This window comes from Chelonoidis abingdonii, chromosome 23, assembly GCF_003597395.2.
Source record: "Chelonoidis abingdonii isolate Lonesome George chromosome 23, CheloAbing_2.0, whole genome shotgun sequence".
Lineage (NCBI taxonomy): Eukaryota > Metazoa > Chordata > Testudines > Testudinidae > Chelonoidis > Chelonoidis abingdonii.
In genome coordinates, this window is record NC_133791.1 from 6,207,034 (window position 1) to 6,227,086 (window position 20,053).

The 20,053-nt window shown below is 43.1% G+C and overlaps 2 protein-coding genes across 9 annotated transcripts in view; one reads left to right on the plus strand and one right to left on the minus strand.

Annotated features, from left to right (window-relative positions):
* CFAP74 (cilia and flagella associated protein 74) overlaps positions 1–5,124 on the plus strand; it is a 99,290-nt gene extending 94,166 nt beyond the window's left edge. For 7 of the 8 annotated variants that reach the window (XM_032780066.2, XM_032780063.2, XM_032780068.2 and 4 more), the window contains 4 exons: positions 613–748; positions 1,658–1,785; positions 2,765–2,899; positions 4,335–5,124. In XM_032780066.2, coding sequence (XP_032635957.1) covers positions 613–748; positions 1,658–1,785; positions 2,765–2,899; positions 4,335–4,433 — 498 coding nt within the window. In that variant the 3' untranslated portion in view covers positions 4,434–5,124. Of the gene's footprint in view, positions 1–594; positions 749–1,657; positions 1,786–2,764; positions 2,900–4,334 lie in introns of those variants that run through there. The other variant, XM_032780071.2, reaches the window with a different exon arrangement.
* The window catches only part of CALML6 (calmodulin like 6), a 207,150-nt gene that overhangs the window by 68,613 nt on the left and 118,484 nt on the right, over positions 1–20,053 (minus strand). The gene's annotated exons all lie outside the window — the stretch shown is intronic.

Genomic DNA, 20,053 nt, shown 5'->3' on the forward strand with positions numbered 1-20,053 from the left:
TCAGAGTGCACAGATGAGCAACTTCGGGGTGATAGTCCCACACTCCCAGGAGAGGCTAGCCAACAGTTAGCAAGGAGTGACACCTAGTGGCTGCTGTCAGGACTGCAAGTAAGAGGTGACTGCAAACATTTCAGGTGAGTTTGCATTCCCAGAGTTTCAGGTAGGGATAAAGCAAGATATCTAATTTTGGCTGAGTTGAGTTGTGCATGATTTCCACACTCAAAACCATGAAATCAGTGATGAGTGCCTGAAACCTGGCCCAGCTTCACAAATCTCAGACAGGTCGTATTTGATATCAGGTAGTTTTGCCCATCTTGGGGGTCTAGGATGAATGGTTTCCCCCCTTATCACAGAGGCAGTCTGCCACAGAATGAAAAAAGGCTGAGGAAAATACATGTTCTCCACCGAGTCAACAGCTGATTACAGAATGAAGATGGCAAAGATCTCTTGCATCATGGGTTATAATGGCATACATAAAGAAGAGACTAAGCTAACAACTGAGACAGATTATACAGTTGTTTCTAGACAGCTAATACAGTTGTGTCGAGATTACTACCATTAGATCAAAACCTGGGCCGTAACCTGCATCTGCAGAGTTCTTGTCCTACATAGGAAATAGCTCGTGAGATCTGGCTGAAGGGTGCTGCAAGAAACCATATGATGTTTGTGGAAGGAGGGGATCCATTGGATGTTCCCTTGGAGTCTTTGGCTATAACATCACCCATGTCTGAAGAAGCAGCAAAAGGAGGTAACAACCTGCCTTTTCTGTTTTTATTCTAATGTGGGAGAATTATATCAATGTAGATTTGTCTGTCTCCATTTGTATTAAAAAAAAAAGTTCACAGGAGATAGCACCTCCAGCATGCGGGTACCAGAGTCAAATGCCAAAGAAGGGCAGATGATGATGGAAGGGGTTTGACTCAATATAAAAATGGCAGGGGGAAAAAAAAAAAAAAAAACTTATCAGGAGAAGAGTTTTCTCTAAATGGAATGCAGTAGAATTTCTCATCCATGTGAATGGCAGGCCTTACCTCATGTGGATTAGACAGTTTTTCAGTTTAGTATGTGAAAAAGGATAAACTAATAGTACAGCACAAATGTATTTCAGCTGCATTTCTGTAAATGGCTAGTGAAGATTTACTTTAAAATGCTTATAAAATTCTCACATGTATGCACCCTCAGCATTGCTCTAATTACATGATTCCCAAGTTCAGAGACAAAAACCTTAGAAGTAGCTAATAGACACTAAATGGGAGGGTTGAATGTAAGATAGGGGTTTAAATTCAGAGGAGTTATGTAAAATACACCCATTTAAAGATGCAAAGGAATATACGTGAGTGTAACTTACACGCTCAGGGGCCCAAACAGAAGGATGAAACAGAAAAAGCAAAGAACATGTAAGATGACACAAATTAACCAGACTTCACCTTTCTTTAAATTCACTCTTCCTTCCAACCCATTGGTATGCAAGTCAAAGTGTGGTAAGAACTGTTCAGACACTCTTGTTGGTGGACTTTCCTATTACTGGCCTCTCTGCTGGTGCCTTCTAGTGTAATTTACACCATCTTAGACCAACTGATCAATAAGTCATTTATGCCAGACTTGGGACCAACATTCATTGGCTGCTCTAAAGTTAACTTGACCCATGTCTGTTTAGAGCTGGAAGAACCAGCAAAGTCCCTCCTCCTGAGCCTGGAGTACATCCAGGGAGAGACCTCTGGGACTCCGGCAGTGAGGGAGCTGAAAATCGGGGCTATACGGACAGCTCAGTTTGCATCAAAGAAGGTAAACAAAATGAAAAATGCACTTGTATGTGTAACTCAGCTCAGAAATTGAGTCAGCAGTTGCGAATGGCTACCAACTGCTCTTGAGACTCCAGAGCCGGTAGAGATCCCACATTAAATGAGTTTCTCATCTCCATTAAGCCTAACACCATATTATAAAAGCATTAGTATTGTTCGAAAGGATAGAGGTTTATTTTTCAAGGGGAGATGAGGAATTAGCAGGAGGATATTAGAAGAGGATAATACAATTAGTTGAATACATTTCTCCCCTAATTCTTAAATACATAATAAAAGTATGAATAAAGACCAAATTAGCAGCTTTCACATTAACAACAACTGCTTATAAAAACAACATTCTGAACTTACACTGAGCTGCAGCTTCCAGGGTTTGTTTGTTGAATGATGAAACAGACTGTGGTCAGGGCCGGCGCTTCCATTTAAGCAACCTAGGCGATTGCCTAGGGCACCAGGATTTGGAAGGGTGGCATTTTGCCGCCTGTGGCAGCAATTTGACAATAGGGGGTCCTTCTGCGGTGGATCCTTCACTCGCTCCGGGACCTGCCGCCGAAGTGTCCCGAAGACGGGGGCACAGAAGGACCCCTCCTGCTGCAGAATTGCTGCCAACGACCGGGAGCGTGGAAGGAACCCTGCCTAGGGCGCCAAAAACCCTGGCGCCGCTCCTGCCTGTGGTCCCCACAAATGAGACTTCAAGAGAACAAATTAGTTTAATTTCATGAAAAATCCCTAGAAAACTCTCCTTTTAGCGAGAGTGTGTTTCATGACAACCAAGCACATTAAATTCACTGCTTGTTTTCATGTCTCAGGAGCAAAAGCACAAGAGGTTTGGCAGGTGGGAGGCACAGTTCTGTAGGTTAGGGTGATGTAGCCTATAAGTAAAGGCGTTTTGTATCCAAAAGCTGAGCTGGCTGTAACCAACAGCGTATGTTCTACTTCACTAACTGTGCTTGTCCTTGCTGCAGAACGTAGAATTCAGTTTGGATAGCCTACCAGTCCTGCAGCAGAAGGGATTTACCATCGAGCCTGTTAAAGGAACAGTGGATCGTGGTCAAATCAAATGCATCAGTGTTTCTTGGGTGCCACCTGCTGACTTTGATGTACGTTAACATTTCCAAAGCATGTTGTTTGTTGAAATGATTGTAGACTGGAGGGAACAGAGTACATTCTCACTAGCTTTCAGGATCAGCTCAGAAGCAAGTCTTTGAGTCATCATCAGTGCAGCTCACTTTGGACAGAAGTTATAACAATTAACCTGCTAAAGTTAGTGTCTGAAAACAGGACAAAGGGTCTAGTAGTTAGAGAACTGAGAACAAGGACTGGCTGTGTCACCTTGGGAGCTTGCTACATAACTTCTGTGCCTCAGTTGATCCATCCATGAGATGAGAATGAAGGGCGTAATCATGCATACCTTATACGAGGCATTAAGATCTTTGCACTTACATAGCATCTTTCAGCCAAAAGTTTATTAGTATTAAATTAAATTAAAGTCACTCCTTTGGTCAGATTGCTTAGGAGGGAGTCATTTGATAAGGTCTCTCACACTGGATTTCAACACAGAAAAGATTTTCTGCTGCCCCAATCATATGAAAGCACAGACAAATTTAAACGCATGATGCTGCAGTACCCAGGCTGTGGTATCCCTGGATTCCTGTCTCTTTCATGGAATCATAGAAATGCAGGGCTGGAAGGGAGCTCAAGAGGCCATCTCGCCTATCCCCCTCTCCCCCATGCTGAGGCAGGACCAAATATACCTGGGCCATTGCTGACCGGTGTTTGTCCAACCTATTCTTAAAATCCTTCAATGACTGGAACTCCACAACCTCCCTAGATAACCTATACTAGTGCTTAATTATCCTTAGAGTTAGCAATTTGTTTTTGTCATATCTAATCTAAATCTCCCTTACTGCAAACAAAGCCCGTTAATTCTTGTGGCACCACCACAGGGACCAGGGTTTGCCTTGGTTCCTTCTACAGGGCATTGGTATATGTTTACAACACTGTTCCTGCAAGGTGAGATTTTCCTCCATGTCTCATCCTCACATGTTCCTTATTCCTTCTCTCAGTCTCCCTCTGTCCGCAGGGATCCCTGTGGGGGTGGCAGCATGACTAGTATCTTCCAAAAGTAGAAGGCTGCTGTCATTCTGTGCAAGAGGTACTAGAGTTCATGGTATGAGGCCTTGATATTGACTAAGGGCTTCCTGGTGATCAGAGCTGGCTCTTACACAACTCATGGATGAAGGATCTCCATTTCCTTCCCAAACCCACAGTACAGCACAGTATGCCACAGCCACACCCAGCTTGTTGTCATGGCTGTAACCGGATGATGTCATGCCCTCCACTAGGGAAGGAGTACTCTGTTATTTCCAGCATTCATTAGGCTAGCGCAGTTATTAAGAGAGATTCTCTATAACCATAACTAGCACATCTGATAAACTTCAAGATATTAAAAAGGCATAATTTACAAGATCAGACTTTTGGCTCTAGGTGCCAGATGAAGAGGACTGCTTACACTTGGATATTCTTTGTTTGTAGCCAGATCACCCTTTGATGGTGGCAGCTGTACTCACCTTAAAAGGAGACATTAAAGAATCTTACAAAGTCCTCTTCATAGCCAGAGCTGTGTGCACATGAACTCCCACCAAGTGAAGAATCCAAGCTAAACCTTGCAAAGAATCACCTGAGGATTGCTCAGGCTGGTAACTCATTATTAGATCTCAGAATGTAAGGAGCTGGTGCAAGAGACTTCAGAGATCATTTTAGTTTGTACATGCAAAGATGTGATCGCTGCAGAAACATTTCTGCTTTTGTATGAACTCTAGGAGTGACAGCTTTCAAAATGAATTTCTTCAAAGAACTGCTTTGTAGAGTGTGTAGAAGAGACCTTCTGAACACAGAAAAGATGGCTGATGGTGTATTATCCTAGTTATGGACCTAAGCCTGAGAGATACCATGCATCTACAACTGCCCTGAACTCCAGTGTCAGCTCAGACCCAGATTTTTAAAGGTATTAGGCATTGCTGTGCTCAGTGTTGCAGTGCCTAACTGATTTAGGAGCCTAAACTCATTTTCAAAAGGAATTTAGGCACTTAAAAGTCTAAATCCCATTGATTGTTAATGCAATTTTGGCTCCTAAGTACTTAAATCCCTTTGGGAAATGAGACTTAGGCATTGCAACGATGAATGTAGCAACCCCTAAATACCTTTATAAAGCTGGGCCTCAGGGTGGGGGTATTTTCTTGTCAGTGTGTGTAAGTTTGTAAACAACATATTTTTCCAACTGATCCTAGTTTTTGGTAATAGTTTTAATAAATATACAAAACAAGCAATAAACACACAAGACTTTTTCTTGTCTAAGACTGGAATTAAAGCTTCCATAGAAATCTCTCCCTCTGCTCGCACCCAGTGGAAATCAGTTCCCATGGTACAGTTTAAACTCCTTGCTGTTCTGTACAATCAGAAGAAGAGGGATCTCTGCTCTGTGCTATTGACTGCATCACAGGATCTGGTTGCTTGGACCCCCATCTTAGAACCACTCAGGTAATTTCATATTGTACATTCATGTTCCCTAGGACTTTTACTTATAAAAGTGTTGATTTCTCCTCATTACCAAGGAGCTAGGCACTAGCAACCATTGCAGAGAAAGCCAGGGTTGACACGGGAACATTAGGAGCATTAGGGAGACACAGAACCTCTCTTCACAGGTGACCCTTTACCTCCCACACACACTTCCCAAGACACCAGGGTGGAGCAGTGGATACTGCCCCTTTTTCTCAGGACTTTTTGTCATTTGGCCCAAGTTTATTTCACATTAACCATTTTGCTGCTGGTTTTCCGCTGTACCTTCTGTATTACAGACCATCTATTAACTTTCATTGGACTCAGTGGGGTAAGAAGTGCTATACCTGGTATGTTCAGCAGCACAGGTGAGCATAAAGAGACATACCCAGAACGGAAAGAGGAAGAAGAGCCATGACTAAAAGTCTAACTATAGTCCTGGCCCTTTAAGACTCTTCCTGTCCCACAGTAAGGGAGTCTTATTTTCCTCTTTAAGTCAAGAACTCAGGGTTATGCAATGGAACTCATGCTGCAGCCCAGGAGGTATTTTAAAGGGCTGGGATCATCTTGGTCTAATAAACACCATCAGTGTATTTAGATGGATCACCACCTCCTCCCCTGCCGCACAGCCTGTCCTCTTCCGCTGCCATTAGTGAGCATCAGATGGAGCGTGTCAATAGCCCTGATTATGCAACACACAAAACATGGCATAACACTAAGTCTGTGGTTTGCTAGTTATAGAACTTCACCAGGTGGAGGTAGGCACCTGACAGTATCTTTAGGCCACCACCTCATAGCTTGTATACTAATTCTATCAAGAGACTCTCTGTAGCTTAAACTGGATCTGCAGAGTTTTCACAGAGATTAATTTACCATTTCAGGATTCCAAGACCTACTGCACAGTAAAGACACTGATAGTGTTGTGGAAACACAACCAGAGAGAACAGAGCAGATCTTAAAGACCCAAAACACAAATGTTCCCTGCAGTCACACTCCAAACATACACAGACCTGTTGACACAGGAACATATTGACTGACTAGAGTGCAGACTGTTAATGTGAGAGAAGGAACCTCTCCCCTTTCCAGTCACGTCAGCAGCTGCATATCCTCAGCTCCAGTCAATGCGAACTGAGTGCACATGTAACCCACACACCACCTGGGTGTGGTGGTGTGTCCCATCTAGTGGCACAGAGACCACATTTTTGGGAGGCGGGGGGGTGAGAGAGACATTCTGCTGTACAGCCTTAGCTAACCACCAACTGGCTGTTTGCTCATGCACCAAGCTCCAGAGGTCCCCAGTTCAATCCCAGCCTCTGACAACCGGGGGCAGGGTGAGGTGTCTGTTGGGATTACACACACAGGGAACAAGCCAGAAGTGAGACCCAGAGATATCTCCTTAAAAGTATATTTGATTGCATGATACCACTGCAGGGTTCCCCAGTAAAGGAAAAATGCTCTGTATTATTTGTACCTGCAGTGCCTAGCGGCTCTGATTGGGGACCAGAGCCCCACTTTGCTATGTGCTGGAATAAAGTTGACAAGCTATGCCACAGGATTTTCATTTACTACAATATATTCTATCCTTAGGTATGTGTACACTGTAACTGTGCTACTGGAGTGCTGTAGGGCAGACTCTTCCTACATTGACGGAAGGGGGTTTTCCATTGATGTAGTTAACCCACCTCCCCCAGAGGTGCTAGGTTAGGTTGATGGAAGAATTGGCTTAACTACGTTGTTCAGGGATATGGATTTTTCACACCTGAGCAACGTAGCTGAGTCAACCTAACTTTTTAAGCACAGACCAGGCCCAGTACGTGGTATTTGTCATAGCCCTGAGCAACACAGCGAGGTCGATCTAATTTTTACACCAGGTCTTCGTTTAGTCAACGGCACAGCGCTATGCAGCCTGGTCTTCATTTAAAACTTGTACCGGGTTAGTTCTGTTGGTCAGGGCTGTGAAACCACCACACCCCTAGCTGACATAGCTGCTGATGAAGCCCCCAGTGTAGACATTAATATGCCAACAGAACAGTGCTGATGTTATTCCTGTACCAGCAGGAAAACTCCTGTCAGCACATGCTGCACTTATTTAGGTGGCTGTGCTGACATAGGCTCTGTGGTGTAGACACAGCCATAGCCTAAGCATTGATACTTCAGTGGTGACCCTGCTGTACTTAGTGCTTCCCAACATTTCACAAACACCAGCTGAGATTATCCAGGAATTTTGTACAGAACTGTCAATTACGGGGAAAGTCAGATAATTATTATCTATCTGTGTTGGCCAGTCAGTGAACTCACTCAGCCGGCAAATCATTCCAACCTCTCTGCTGAGGCCAGCTCTTCGGGGTGATAATGGCCCACCAAGGGAGGTGCAATAGTACAATACTGTAAAAAAACTAATTAGACTGCAGCACTCCGCACAGCTGATTTACCATCTATTTATGCAAATAGCAGATAACTATATGTTACAATCTATGTAGGTTCCACAGGACATATTGTAGTGCAATCCATATGCATTACTACAATGCATCTAGATAATATCAGTGGGGGCCTGACTCTGACCTCACTTAGGCTGGTTTAACTTAGAGTAACCCCTTGACTTCAAGTTACATCAGCATAAGTGAAATCAGAATCAGGCCCTGTAGTGCAGATGTGATAGGCCAGGGTAAAAGAGGGTACTGTGAGCATCTTCCAGGAAGAATGACAGAGAGAATGTAGAGAAATGGTTAGTGCTTGAGACATGAGGGTCTGATCCTGCTGGAGACCTCACTGGCAGCTGAGGTTCCATAGCACTTTGCACAACTGGGTACTAATAAAGCAATCTTTACAGTGTTCATATTGCAGGCCCTTGGGGAAATGCAGAGTGAAATAGCTCAAAGACAAATGGTCTACTTAACTCTAGCTGTGCAGGAACTTGAATTTCCATTTCAAGGAAATTTCCATAATTTCAAAATCTGATTTTGTTCCAAATCACAACAAAACCGAAAAATTCCAAAATTTCCCACACTTTTTTATATCATCATCATAATCATATTATTATTATTTTAAACAACATTAATTTTGGGTCAATCCATGTGTTCCATTGTGAAGAAATTGGAACACTTCAGATATTGACCTTTTTATGTTATATAACAAACAACATTTTGAAATGAAAAATTATTTTCAAATGTTAAAATGAAATCTTCATTTCAATTTTTTTTCCAAAGCCAAATTTCATTGAAATCAACACACTCCCATGAAACATTTTGATTTCAATGAAACAGCATTTTCCCAACAGAGAACTGTTCCACTGGAAAATTTTCAAACAGGTGAGACTAACCTGTTCAGATCAAATGTTTCTCCTGTAGGAGACAATCTTGCTTGCTGCCCAGGCCACAAACTTTAAAGCTGGGAAGGTCAATTTAATGTCCAATACATCATCTAGGTGGGTGGACTGTATGAGAGGTGCATCTTCTCCAGCTCTGTGGACTATGAAGGCAGCAAAAAAAAAAAAAAAAAAAAGCTCAGCTGGTCTTTATTTGCCTCAAGCGACAATGGAAATGCTGCCTATGGCCATGGCTACACTGGTACTTTACAGCACTGCAACTTTCGCGCTCAGGGGTGTGGAAAAAAAACCCCCCCTGAGCACTGCAAGATACAGCACTGTAAAGCCTCAGTGTAAACAGTGCCGCAGCACTGGGAGCGTGGCTCCCAGCACTGCAAGCTACACCCATAGAGGATGGGGAGTACATGCAGCGCTGGGAGAGCTCTCTCCCAGCGCTGGCACTGTGACCACACTTGGAATTTCAAAGCACTGCCACGGCAGCGCTTTGAAGTTTCAAGTGTAGCCATACCCTGAGACTTTACTAGAACAGGTGTGTGGCTGTGCATGCATGTGAGAAGAGCCATAAATCCTAGATTTGCTATAATTACTAGGTTTTATGGTCTGCCTACCTCAAAGGTGTTTCAGTGTCTGGAGTTTTACTATGACAAATTATGGATAAGGCCCTGCCCCTGGGCTTTTTCTTCCTCAGCAAAAGGAAAAAGCATCCACTTCTCACAATTACTCACTTGAACAATCAAACAGTCACTAAAATACTTCTTGCCCTGTCAACCATCTGTCCTGGCTATAATGTAGAGCTGGCCTTGGTCAATACTGAGAATGGCTTACAACCACACCATTTATAGATTATTGCATTTGCCAAAGAACAAATTATGAAGGTTCTAAGAGCAGAAACGGTAAACGCCTTTCACATTTCTGACTTATCAATCCTACAGAACAAGAACTCCATGCAGATACAAGTCAAACCTCCAACCTCTCCAGAGCTCAGACTCTAGTACTGCTGTGAAATAACCTTGTGCATGGATTCTGGTTACTGACATGCAAACAAGCACATCACGACAGACAGGTAATAATGAGTCTGTTTCCAACTTCTTTGGATACAGCACAAGTTATCAACCTTTAGCGTAAAACTTGGCAGTAGTCAGGGCAGCAAACTTAAGATCCACCCTGTGACACCCTGGCACCCCAGTATTCACCATCATGTAATTAGGATATGTTTTATACAATGTATGCCTTGTGAGATGATATTTTAAAAGTCTTGATCTGCTAGACATTAATATCACATTGGATTGTATGTGCTGTCAACGTATGTGAAGTTTGGCTATGTACGCGTTACTGAAACATGTCGTGAGGTTGAAAAAACACCCACAAGGATCCTTTCAGGTACAACAGTAAAAAGGTCAAACAATGTTAGTGGCTTATTGAGGAAATGCACACAAGCACAAGGATTACCCCAGGAACTGGGTACAACAGAAACCTCTCAGAGATAGCACTACACAATGGGAACTGTTTGACCCAGGTCACAGCAAAGAGCTTTCCGGCATGTGGGAAAAAGATATAAAAGGGGGGAAATGACATCATGGGGGACCTCACTCTCCCTACAACAACACACCTGGAAACATCTGAGGAATAAAGACTGAACGGGGGGGAAGTGATAGTCCAAAGCTAAGGGATTGCTAGCCTGTGTATAAAAATCTGGGAAAGCCAAGCCAAAGCAGCTTGTGCCTTAAGAATCTGCCAGCCTGTTTCTCATTCAGTGTGAGAATTTGCTAATTCTTGTCCTACCTATTTAGTATGTTAAGCTCAGTTTGCAACTTTTATTTATTTACAGGTAATCTGCTTTGATCTGTTTGCTATCACTTATAATCCCTTAAAATTCAACTTGTTTTTGTTTCGTCTAAAACCAGGTGTGTGGACGGACATCATAACTGGGGGGCAAAAAGCTGTTGCATATTTTCCTCCACATTGAGGCAGGGGGTGAATGTCAGGAACTTATGCTGTACAGTTCTCCATGCAGTGCAAGACAGTATAATTTGGGGTTTACACTCCAGAGGGGGGTGTGTGCCTTAGGAACTAGAAGGTGCCTTAGCTGAGCCTTCCCATGCAGAGCTGATCTCAGCATCTGTGCGTAGCTGCAGCTGGGTATGTTCCTACCTGTATGTGTCTGGAGGGGGCTTGAGGGCCTGTCGCAGCACTACAGTATAAAGGGAGTCCAGGCTGGTGAGTCAGGCTGGGTCAGTCATACCCCAGTTCCATGTGGCACCCCAGGGGGAACCTGTCACACACCCATTTCTAATGAGCTTGTATGATCCCTCCGCAAGGAAACAAATCCAAGATTCAAGGATTTTCTTCCTCTACACAGCTATAGTCAGCAGCATGCTGCTAACGTGGGGCTCTCATAAAAATGATCTCCATTAGTCTGTGATGTCCCCATGTACCAGAGAGCTGCACATGACTGCAGAGAAGCAGCTAGCATTAAAAGTTCTCTGAGCACATTCAAAGAAAGAAGCAGCACCCAGATGATTATCAGACTTCTGTTCAGGTACATCTACCTGGAAATGAGTGGTTCTTGAAAAATATTATATTATCACTAGAACGCAGAGTACCTGAGTTGCGTAGTTTGAAATGGGAATTTGGCCAGTGGAAGGGGCAGATGAACTCATGATATCCACAGGAAATTGTTTTAAAATTACATGACATTTAAGGTCTGATCTAACACTAGCTGACAATTAAAAAGACCTCCTTTTATGTCAGTGGACGCTGGATTAGCTCCTTAATGCAAAATGGTACATTGTCATTTAGGATTTTGAAGTGCGTTCACCAATTGAGTCCTGCTTCCTTCTCTGGTTGTGCTCAGAGGGCGCTTCAGCGGGGACTCTATTTCCATGTGCCTCAAATTTATGGGGCTGACCACTTTGAAAACAGCACACTGAAGGAAATGGGCCAGAGGTGTGATTCAATAGGGCACTTGCTATGTCCCTATTCCAAAGGCAAATATTTCCTCTTCAGAAGAATTTGTATGAGCCTTAGGGATAAGCTTTTTCTAGCAGAAGGGATTTACTAGGATCCAAGCATGGAGAGTAAGGTAGAGATGAGTCCAGAGGCAAGGAACCTGCCCCAACCTTCCTTTCAGTTTGGCAATAGAATTTTAACCAGTGTCCTGTATTCAGCATATCACTGGTACAATGTTTCCTAAAACTAAATCTCAGTTGTAACTAAACATGAGCTCAACAAACTACAGCAAACAAAGAATCAGACAAGCAGCAAGAGGTGAGCTGTGACCAGGGCTGGCTCCAGGCACCAGAGCAGCAAGCAGGTGCTTGGGGCGGCCAATGGAAAGGGGCGGGATGTCTGGCTCTTCGGCAGAAGAATGAAGCGGCGCGTTGGAGCTGCCGCTGAACTGCTGCCAATTGCGGGTTTTTTTTTTCCTCCCCCGCCGCTTGGGGTGGTAGAAACGCTGGAGCCGGCCCTGGCTGTGACCGAGAGATTTGGGCTTTGTGAGATGAGCCTTTTCCCCAAGCACAAAAGTACATTAATTCAGTTGTCCACAAAATACACCTGAGTAAGATGAGTGGAGAGAAGTTTTGGTTAGACACATATTGCTAAATTCTTTCCAGGGGTAAATCAGTGAAACTCCACTGAAGCCAATGGACCAGGACCCATTTACACCACTACAGAATTTGGCCCTGTGAGTGGCTAGCTGTTTCCATCTAAAATGGGCTGAGATAAAGAGATAATGATGATGGTCAAAGATATTACCGAGGGGGTTGATAAGAGAATTGGGGTGAGACACTTGTTTGAACAGACAAGTGATCAAGGATGATGTAGAACAGATCTGGACTTACAGCGAAATGGGATGTAAAACTGCATTTCCTGATATCTTACCAGGTGGTAACAGAAATGATGAGCAGAACATGGAGGAGGGGGAAAATATTATTAAAGGTTATTTAAGATTTTGGTAACATAGGTGCTAACTTGCTTAGTTCCCAGAGGGTGCTCGACCCCTGCTCTGCCCAAGACCCCACCTCCATTCCCTCCCTTCCCCCACGCCCCACCCTGCCTCATTCCACTCCCTCCCCTGCCTCTTCCTGCCCCCACTCCTCCCCGCAGTGCCTCCTTCATGCTGCTAAACAGCTGATCTGCGGCGGGCAGGAGGCCCTGGGAGGGACGGGTAGGAGCTGATTCACAGGGCTGCCGAGCACCCACTACTTTTTTTTCCTGTGGGTGCTCCAGGGCTGGGGTCTGTGCCTATGTTTGGTAGGTAATGTGTTCAAGCACCTATGATAGGGTTAATTTTTATAAGGCAATGGTACCAACACAGCTAGCAGCAGTGTCACATTACAAAGGAGTGATGAGCTAATGAGAGTTTTTTCTGATGATGTAGGGCAGATCTTCAGCTGTTACAAGCTGTGCTCCATTGAGGAAATAAAGCATACAGTTTTGACAGTGAGGGTAGTTGATCACTGAAAACAATTTACCAAGGGTCATCCGCATATCCCAGCACTGATGATTTTAAAATCAAGATTGGATGTTTTTCTAAAAGATCTGGACTAGGAATTATTTTGGGGAAGTTCTCTGGCTGGTGCTATATAGAAGGTCATACTAGATGATCACAGTGGTCCCTCCCGTCCTTTAATCTATGAATGGCCAGTTGATTTACATCAATGGAGAGTCTAGCCCATACATGTTTGTGGCCAGGGCCGGTGCTACCATTTAGGAAGACTAGGCGGTTGCCTAGGGCGCCAGGATTTGGGGGCACCAAAAAGAGGCGCCCTCCAATTTTTTTTTTTTTTTTAAGTGTTTGAGCAGCTGCTGCAATGGAGAGGGAGTCTGAGCTGCCACTGGCAGCCCAGGGGTTCCCCAAGGTCAGTGCGCCATTGCCGGCAGCCCGGGGTCCCACTGCACAGTTGCTGCTCCCGCCTCCCAGGCTTGCGGTGCCAATCAGCTGTTTGGCACCGCAAGCCTGGGAGGAGAATTAGAGCCGGACAGCGTGCTCAGAGAGGACACGAAGCAGAGGTGAGCTAGGTGGGGAGGTACCGCAGGGCTCCCTGGGCCTAGGGGTGGGGAGCTGCTGTGGGGGAGGGGGGCGCCTCAGGGCAGAGAGGAGCTGCTGCAGGACTAGGGGGGCGCAAGGTGGAAGTTTCGCCTAGGCCGCGAAACTTCCTTGCACCGGCCCTGTTTGTAGCACATATTATCCCAGTAGATAGGCAGTTTCTCTGAAATCGGACAAGATGGAAATTCTCCCCCTCCTATCATGCACCTGCAGTTTCAACTGAGCTTTGTTAAGGTTACACAGTGCTGCACAAGACCCAACCCCACACCCCAAAGCATTCATTTTACAATCAGTTTATTTTTCTAGTTTGCTTCCAGACAGTAGCACTCTCCCTTCTAATAGCAAAACAGGGAGAGAGAAAATGGTGAAGACAAATGGCTGCATCTCACTTCAATGAAGCAAAGAGTCTGGCCATTTACATGGCAAACTACTTGGCTGCTGATTTAGAATACAGAGGTGGAAACAAGAAGCGGTTTGCAAATATCAACCACTCAGAATGTAGGAGAAGGTGGCATAGGAACAACAGAGGAAAACATTAAACTAACTCTCACCCCTGCACTGAGAGCCTACATAACATTGATGAACCAGAGTTACAAGGATTTAAAGGGTGTTGCATTCATCTAGGTCTATTCTCTTAATAACAGATCAAATGACTGAGGATTTAGCATACCAACGTGACAAGGAGCCACTGCATGGGGAGGGCTGGCTGTTCTAAGGAGAGGGCGCAGCCTGTGCAGAGAGAGAGAGAGAGATACTCAGTGTTTTCACTGACACCACAGAGACAGTTTGGATTGCACTCAAGGACAATGAAGGTGCATGTTTATACAATTCTCCTGTAGTCCTTGAAACAGTTAAAGAAAATAGATTTAAAATGATGCATCAAAGGAAAAGCAGCCACAAATGTGAGTGCATGGGTGATGGTTACTTACTGACTGAGGTGTTTGCAAAAAGCAAGGATGGGCACAAGCTGTTAGAAAGAAGGCAAACTGATTTCCTAGGCAATAAACTCAGGTTCTTTTGGATTTAATCACTGGAAGTGAGAAGTGATGAGTGATAAGAAAAAAGGGATACTGTGTCTACTCCGACCTCTTATAACCATATAAAATATTATTAAAAATACATACAAGGCTACATACCAGAAGGCAACACACCCAGTTTAGGAATCTTCCTTCTGGAAGAAGCCAAAATAACTTGAACTGTGACTCCAAGGGGAAAGTGTCCAGTGGACTAAGGGAAATAATTGCAAGAATATTTAGGAAGACTGCAAATATGTGAAAAGGTGGCAGAGGCCACATGCTTGGAATGAGATAAGACAGAATAAGAGCAATAAACAGAAAGAACATAGCATATTCAAGGACCGGAAGCTACAAAAACAGAAAAACAGCAGCACTTTAGAGTAATTACAGGAGCAAAAAGGAAATACTGAATATTGAATTGCAGGAATCATAACACTGTAAACTCACAGGTGTGACAAAATAAAAGATAAAATGCCCTTTACTGATGAGCCAGAGACAAGAGGATAAGAAATCAGCAAAGGAATGGAGGGCAAAATATTAGACTCATGACAGAGGATGAAGAGTAAAGAAGAAAAGAGTCATTTTCTAGCATGGGAGACCAGAAAGAAAGGAATAATAATGGATATTTCCAAGCAATCACATTAATAACTATTGCTGCTTGGAAAAGGGTCTCTCCCCTCTGTGGAAAATTTTTCATCAAAACATTTTACTTTGCTGTCAAAAAAAATGAAAACCCGAAAACAAAATGTGTCAGTTTTTGGTAAACATTTCTGACCAAAACATGAGAAAATTTCAGCTGAAAATGTTTAGTTTCAACCAACCTTATTATTAATATAAAAAAGAATTTACCTCAACTGAATATCATCTATTTTATTGTTACGTGCAAAGTGCACAGAGGGTAAATCAATGTTTGAACCAATAAACAATGCTGTATGTGGTCTTTTCAAGAGCTGCCCAAAACTTTTCAGACAAAACAGTTTTCCTTCAGAAAATGCTGTGTTGATAAAATTGAAACATTTCAAAGAAACATATTGATTTAACTGAAAATTGACTTAAGAGTCATGTTTCATTCAATAAAGTCATTTTGACTAATTTATATTATATAAAAATCTAAATGAAGTGCTTCGACCTTATAAAAATACAACACTTCAAGGTGATCATTTTGATATTTCCAAAATGAAATTTCTAAAAAGTTTCATTTTGCAGGAAATTGTGACTTTTTTTCCAATTAAGAATGAATGGAAATGTTGGAATTTCTCATAGAACAGAAATTATGAATTTTAATCAGCCCTGTTCTTTTCCATTCATTGTGATAAAGTTTTTAATAGTTGGGAGGGGAAATCCTTCATTCTGGCCTCAGAGATCCAAAACAATAAAAATCTAGAAATAAACAGCGCAGCCATAAGTGTGAAATTAAGATAATGGAATGAAACTGTAGTTAAAGTTCATAGCGCCATGTCAGAATAAAACCCCTGATATTTACAGCATAGGACAAAGGAGCAAGACTATGCGGAAGACAATTTTCATCTGTACAAATAAGTTACAAAACCAAGTCAATCACCTGGACATTTTTAAAGTCAATTTACCCATGAAAAAGGAATTTCTGACGTATGCACAGTCTAGTGGTATTTTAAACAACCCAGGAACTATCTGGCAGGAAGGCTAGAAGGGGTGTTTATATAGAGTCATTAACTCTTATCTCAAGATCACAACGGAAAAAGCCCAAGAGGACAGACGTATGGAATGAAGGGTTATCATTATAACAGGTTGTTTGTTGTGTTGAGATCCTGACAGTATTTTTTGCTATATTCAGAAAATTGTTGAGCCATACAATGGCTTCTCAGCAGTATGTTTTCCAAATAACCGCTAGCATGGAGTTACCTCCATGCTCAGTGTAATCTGCTCACATGAGGCTCATTATATAGAAAAGATATGTTATAGACACAGCAGGATATTACAGAGTCTGTATCAGCAAAAAGAACGAGGAGTACTTGTGGCACCTTAGAGACTAACAAATAGCCCACCTCAATTGATTAGTCTCGTTAGAGCTGGTATGGCAACACCCATTTTTTCATGTTCTCTGTGTATATATATCTTCCTACTGTATTTTCCACTGCATGCATCCAATGAAGTGGGTTTTAGCCCATGAAAGCTTATACCCAAATAAATTTGTTAGTCGCTAAGGTGCCACAAGGACCACTCGTTCTTTTAGCAGGATACTAGATTTGTTCAGTGCCAAGGCGACTTCCAGCCAGCTGCTATACATCTTGTTTTTCTTATGCATCATTCAAGAATTCTTACTTAAAGGACCAGACCACAGATAAGCCAGGCTGGCTTGTTTAAACTGTGCACACCACACCTCTGAATGGAAGGGAAAGGAAAAGGAAAAATGCAAATACTCCAATCTAGTTGCCCAATTTCCATTATGGGATGCATCTACTTCTGTTTACTGATTTCTAGATAGGAAAATAGTCTGATCTGGCCAGGCCTTCATGAGTATGACATTTGCATCATGTTGTAAGACTCCTACCACTTTATGATACAGACCAGACTCATTACCTTCAGAACCTCTGCTTGTCATTGTAAAGCTCTGAATAAAATTTTGAATGAAAAGAACAGAAGAGAGAATAAAATGTGTTTATAGCTGATACCACCCTATTTTGTTTACTTCAATTCATTCAAGTCTAAACAATTCGCTGATGGTGAAATATTTAATATGTCTTGCAAGCAGAGTTCTTGGAGTGTGGAAAAAGGAAGGCGGCCAGGGTGATTTGTAGATTCACCAGAAGGAAAGGGATATTAGAAAGAGACACACACACACACACACACAGTCTGGTCTGAAGGCCAGTAACTCTCTGCATTTTTGCACTGATGTAGCCCTGTTGGTTCAAACCCCTATTATAGATGTGCTGCACCAGTATAAAAAGTGACTTGTGCCAGCCTACCTTTTCCCAGTTTGCACATCCGTATAGCTACACTAGTGCAAACCCGTCCTCCTTCATAGCAAAGTCCCAACTCATTATGTGGCCTTGAGCAAGTTATTTAACATCACTGTGCCTTAGTTTCTCTCCCCCGCCTCCAATAAAATAGGGACAATACCGACTAACCTGCCAGACAGGGATGTTGCAAACGTTAGTGACTGTTTGGGGAGCGCTGTGAAGCGTTATCATTGCTTGTAGATACATCACTGGAAGCTTAATGATGTCATGGAAAGAAGTTCTGCTCCTGGCATCGGTAGAGCTAGAGTTTAACTAGGGAGTCCATGTATTTAGTTAGCCAGGAGACAAAACCCCTGTCTACTCGCTGGCCAGGTGGATGGTAGAGTGCCCTGTTTGGAGATAAATGTACTACACTTGCCATTCTAGGCACATGTAATGTCCTTCTGCCTGCCAGAAAGAAGAGCTCTGTTTGTCTAAAACCCCTGGTTGTAATTCTTGAAGGCAGAGAAAATCCCAGGAGTCAGAGGTGCAGGGCACACAATCTGGATGTTACAAGGATTCCCTTTTCATATCCATACACAAATCATTAACCCTGACAGAAGTTAGGACTTGGGGCCTGAACCCACCTGAGTCATAAAATGATTTATACTTTGATCTATCAGCAAGCAAATAGAAATGGGGCCGGACACATCAAATCAGCTGTTATTTCTTCACAGGCATCTCTATCTGCTTACCACTGCTTATGCCCACAAACAGCAGAGGTCTGGGGAACGTGCATGTTTGACTGTCTTTGGCTGAGTAAAGCAATGGAAAAAGCCTGAGCGCGCCCTTTCTTCCTTGGAATGCTGTTTGTCAGAAAGAGAGAGCACTGCTGACCACCCCCTTCTTTCCTACACACATTCTGTAGGACTAAGGCACGGTCACTGGAAGTTTGGGGGTATGCTTGTGTGTTTTAAGTCTTCTCCCTCCCCTTGATTGGTTTATTGCTCCCAGAGGCCTGAATAGCAAATAAAAGACAGCAGCAGTTTAAATTGTATTTTAATGTTATTAGGGTGGTGAAAGGGTGACCAAGATAAAATGCAGCCATTGATGAGGTGTCAGAAAGAAGAGTCAGAGCTGAGAATGGGCCCTTTCTCCCCACCTCTGGCTGAGGGTACTTTCAAATCATGACTGTTGCTGCAAGTAAATGACTCAGTGAGTCACTGCCATGCAAAGGAAGCCAGTGAATTGGTTTCACTCATTTTGCACAGGTAGGTAATCCTTGACATAACTAAGTTTAGTCTAAAAAGAAACACATGAATGCTCTGTTGTCCCCAACTCAGATTGTGAATGGTGCTGCTTGATTTCAAAAAGAGAGCTGCCAATTTGCTGTTTCCAACAATGATTCATTAAATGGGAGTAAATCTGGAGTAACTCCTTGGAAACAATGAGATTCGTGACCCCAGCATCACACCCATTGCTTTCAGGGGGTTTACTCTGAGCACACACCAGTGTAACGGAGAGGAGAGCATGGCTCCTCACTGCACTGAGAGTTGCCATTTTAATATTTATTGCTAGTTTCTAGCAGGAATATTAAACAGACAAGAAGGGAGTCTTGTCATAGCTTTCCTACTCAGTTCTGAACCTTAGAGTTCAGAAAGTAAGATGCTAGCATGAAACCTCCAAGCTTAATTACCAGCTTAGATCTGATATCGCTGCCACCAGACAGGAATTTCAGTGCCTGCCTTACTCTGGTCTCCCCAAAACCTTCCCTGGGGGACCCCAAGACTCAGATGCCCTGAGTCTCACAACAAAGGGAAATAACCCACTTCCCTTCTCCCTCTTTACCTCCTCCCAGGCTTCCCCTCCCTGGGTTACCCTGGAAGATTACTGTACTTAAACTCCTGGAATTACAAAACAGAGAGGAAAATTCACCTTTCCCCCTCCTTCTTGTCCCTCCTACCAATTCCCTGGTGAGCTGCAGGCTCAATCCCCCCTGAGCCTCCACTAGGAAAAAATCCAACAGGTCTTAAAAAGAAAGCTTTCTATAAAAAGAAAGAAAAAGACATAAAAATGGTCTCTGTATCAAGAAGACAATATACAGGGTCAATTGCTTAAAAGAAAACATGAATAAACAGCCTTATTCAAAAAGAAATACAATTTAAAACATTCCAGCAACTACACACATGTAAATACAAAAACAATATAAAAATCTATATTGTCTTATACCTATACTTACAACTGGGAAACAGAAGATTAGAAAGCCTGAAGATAGAGAGATCCTCTCTCAGAGCCGAGAGAGCACTAGAACAGAACAAAGAACACACACCCAAAAACTTCCCTCCCTGAGCTTTGAAAAATCCGGTTTCCTGATTGGTCCTCTGGTC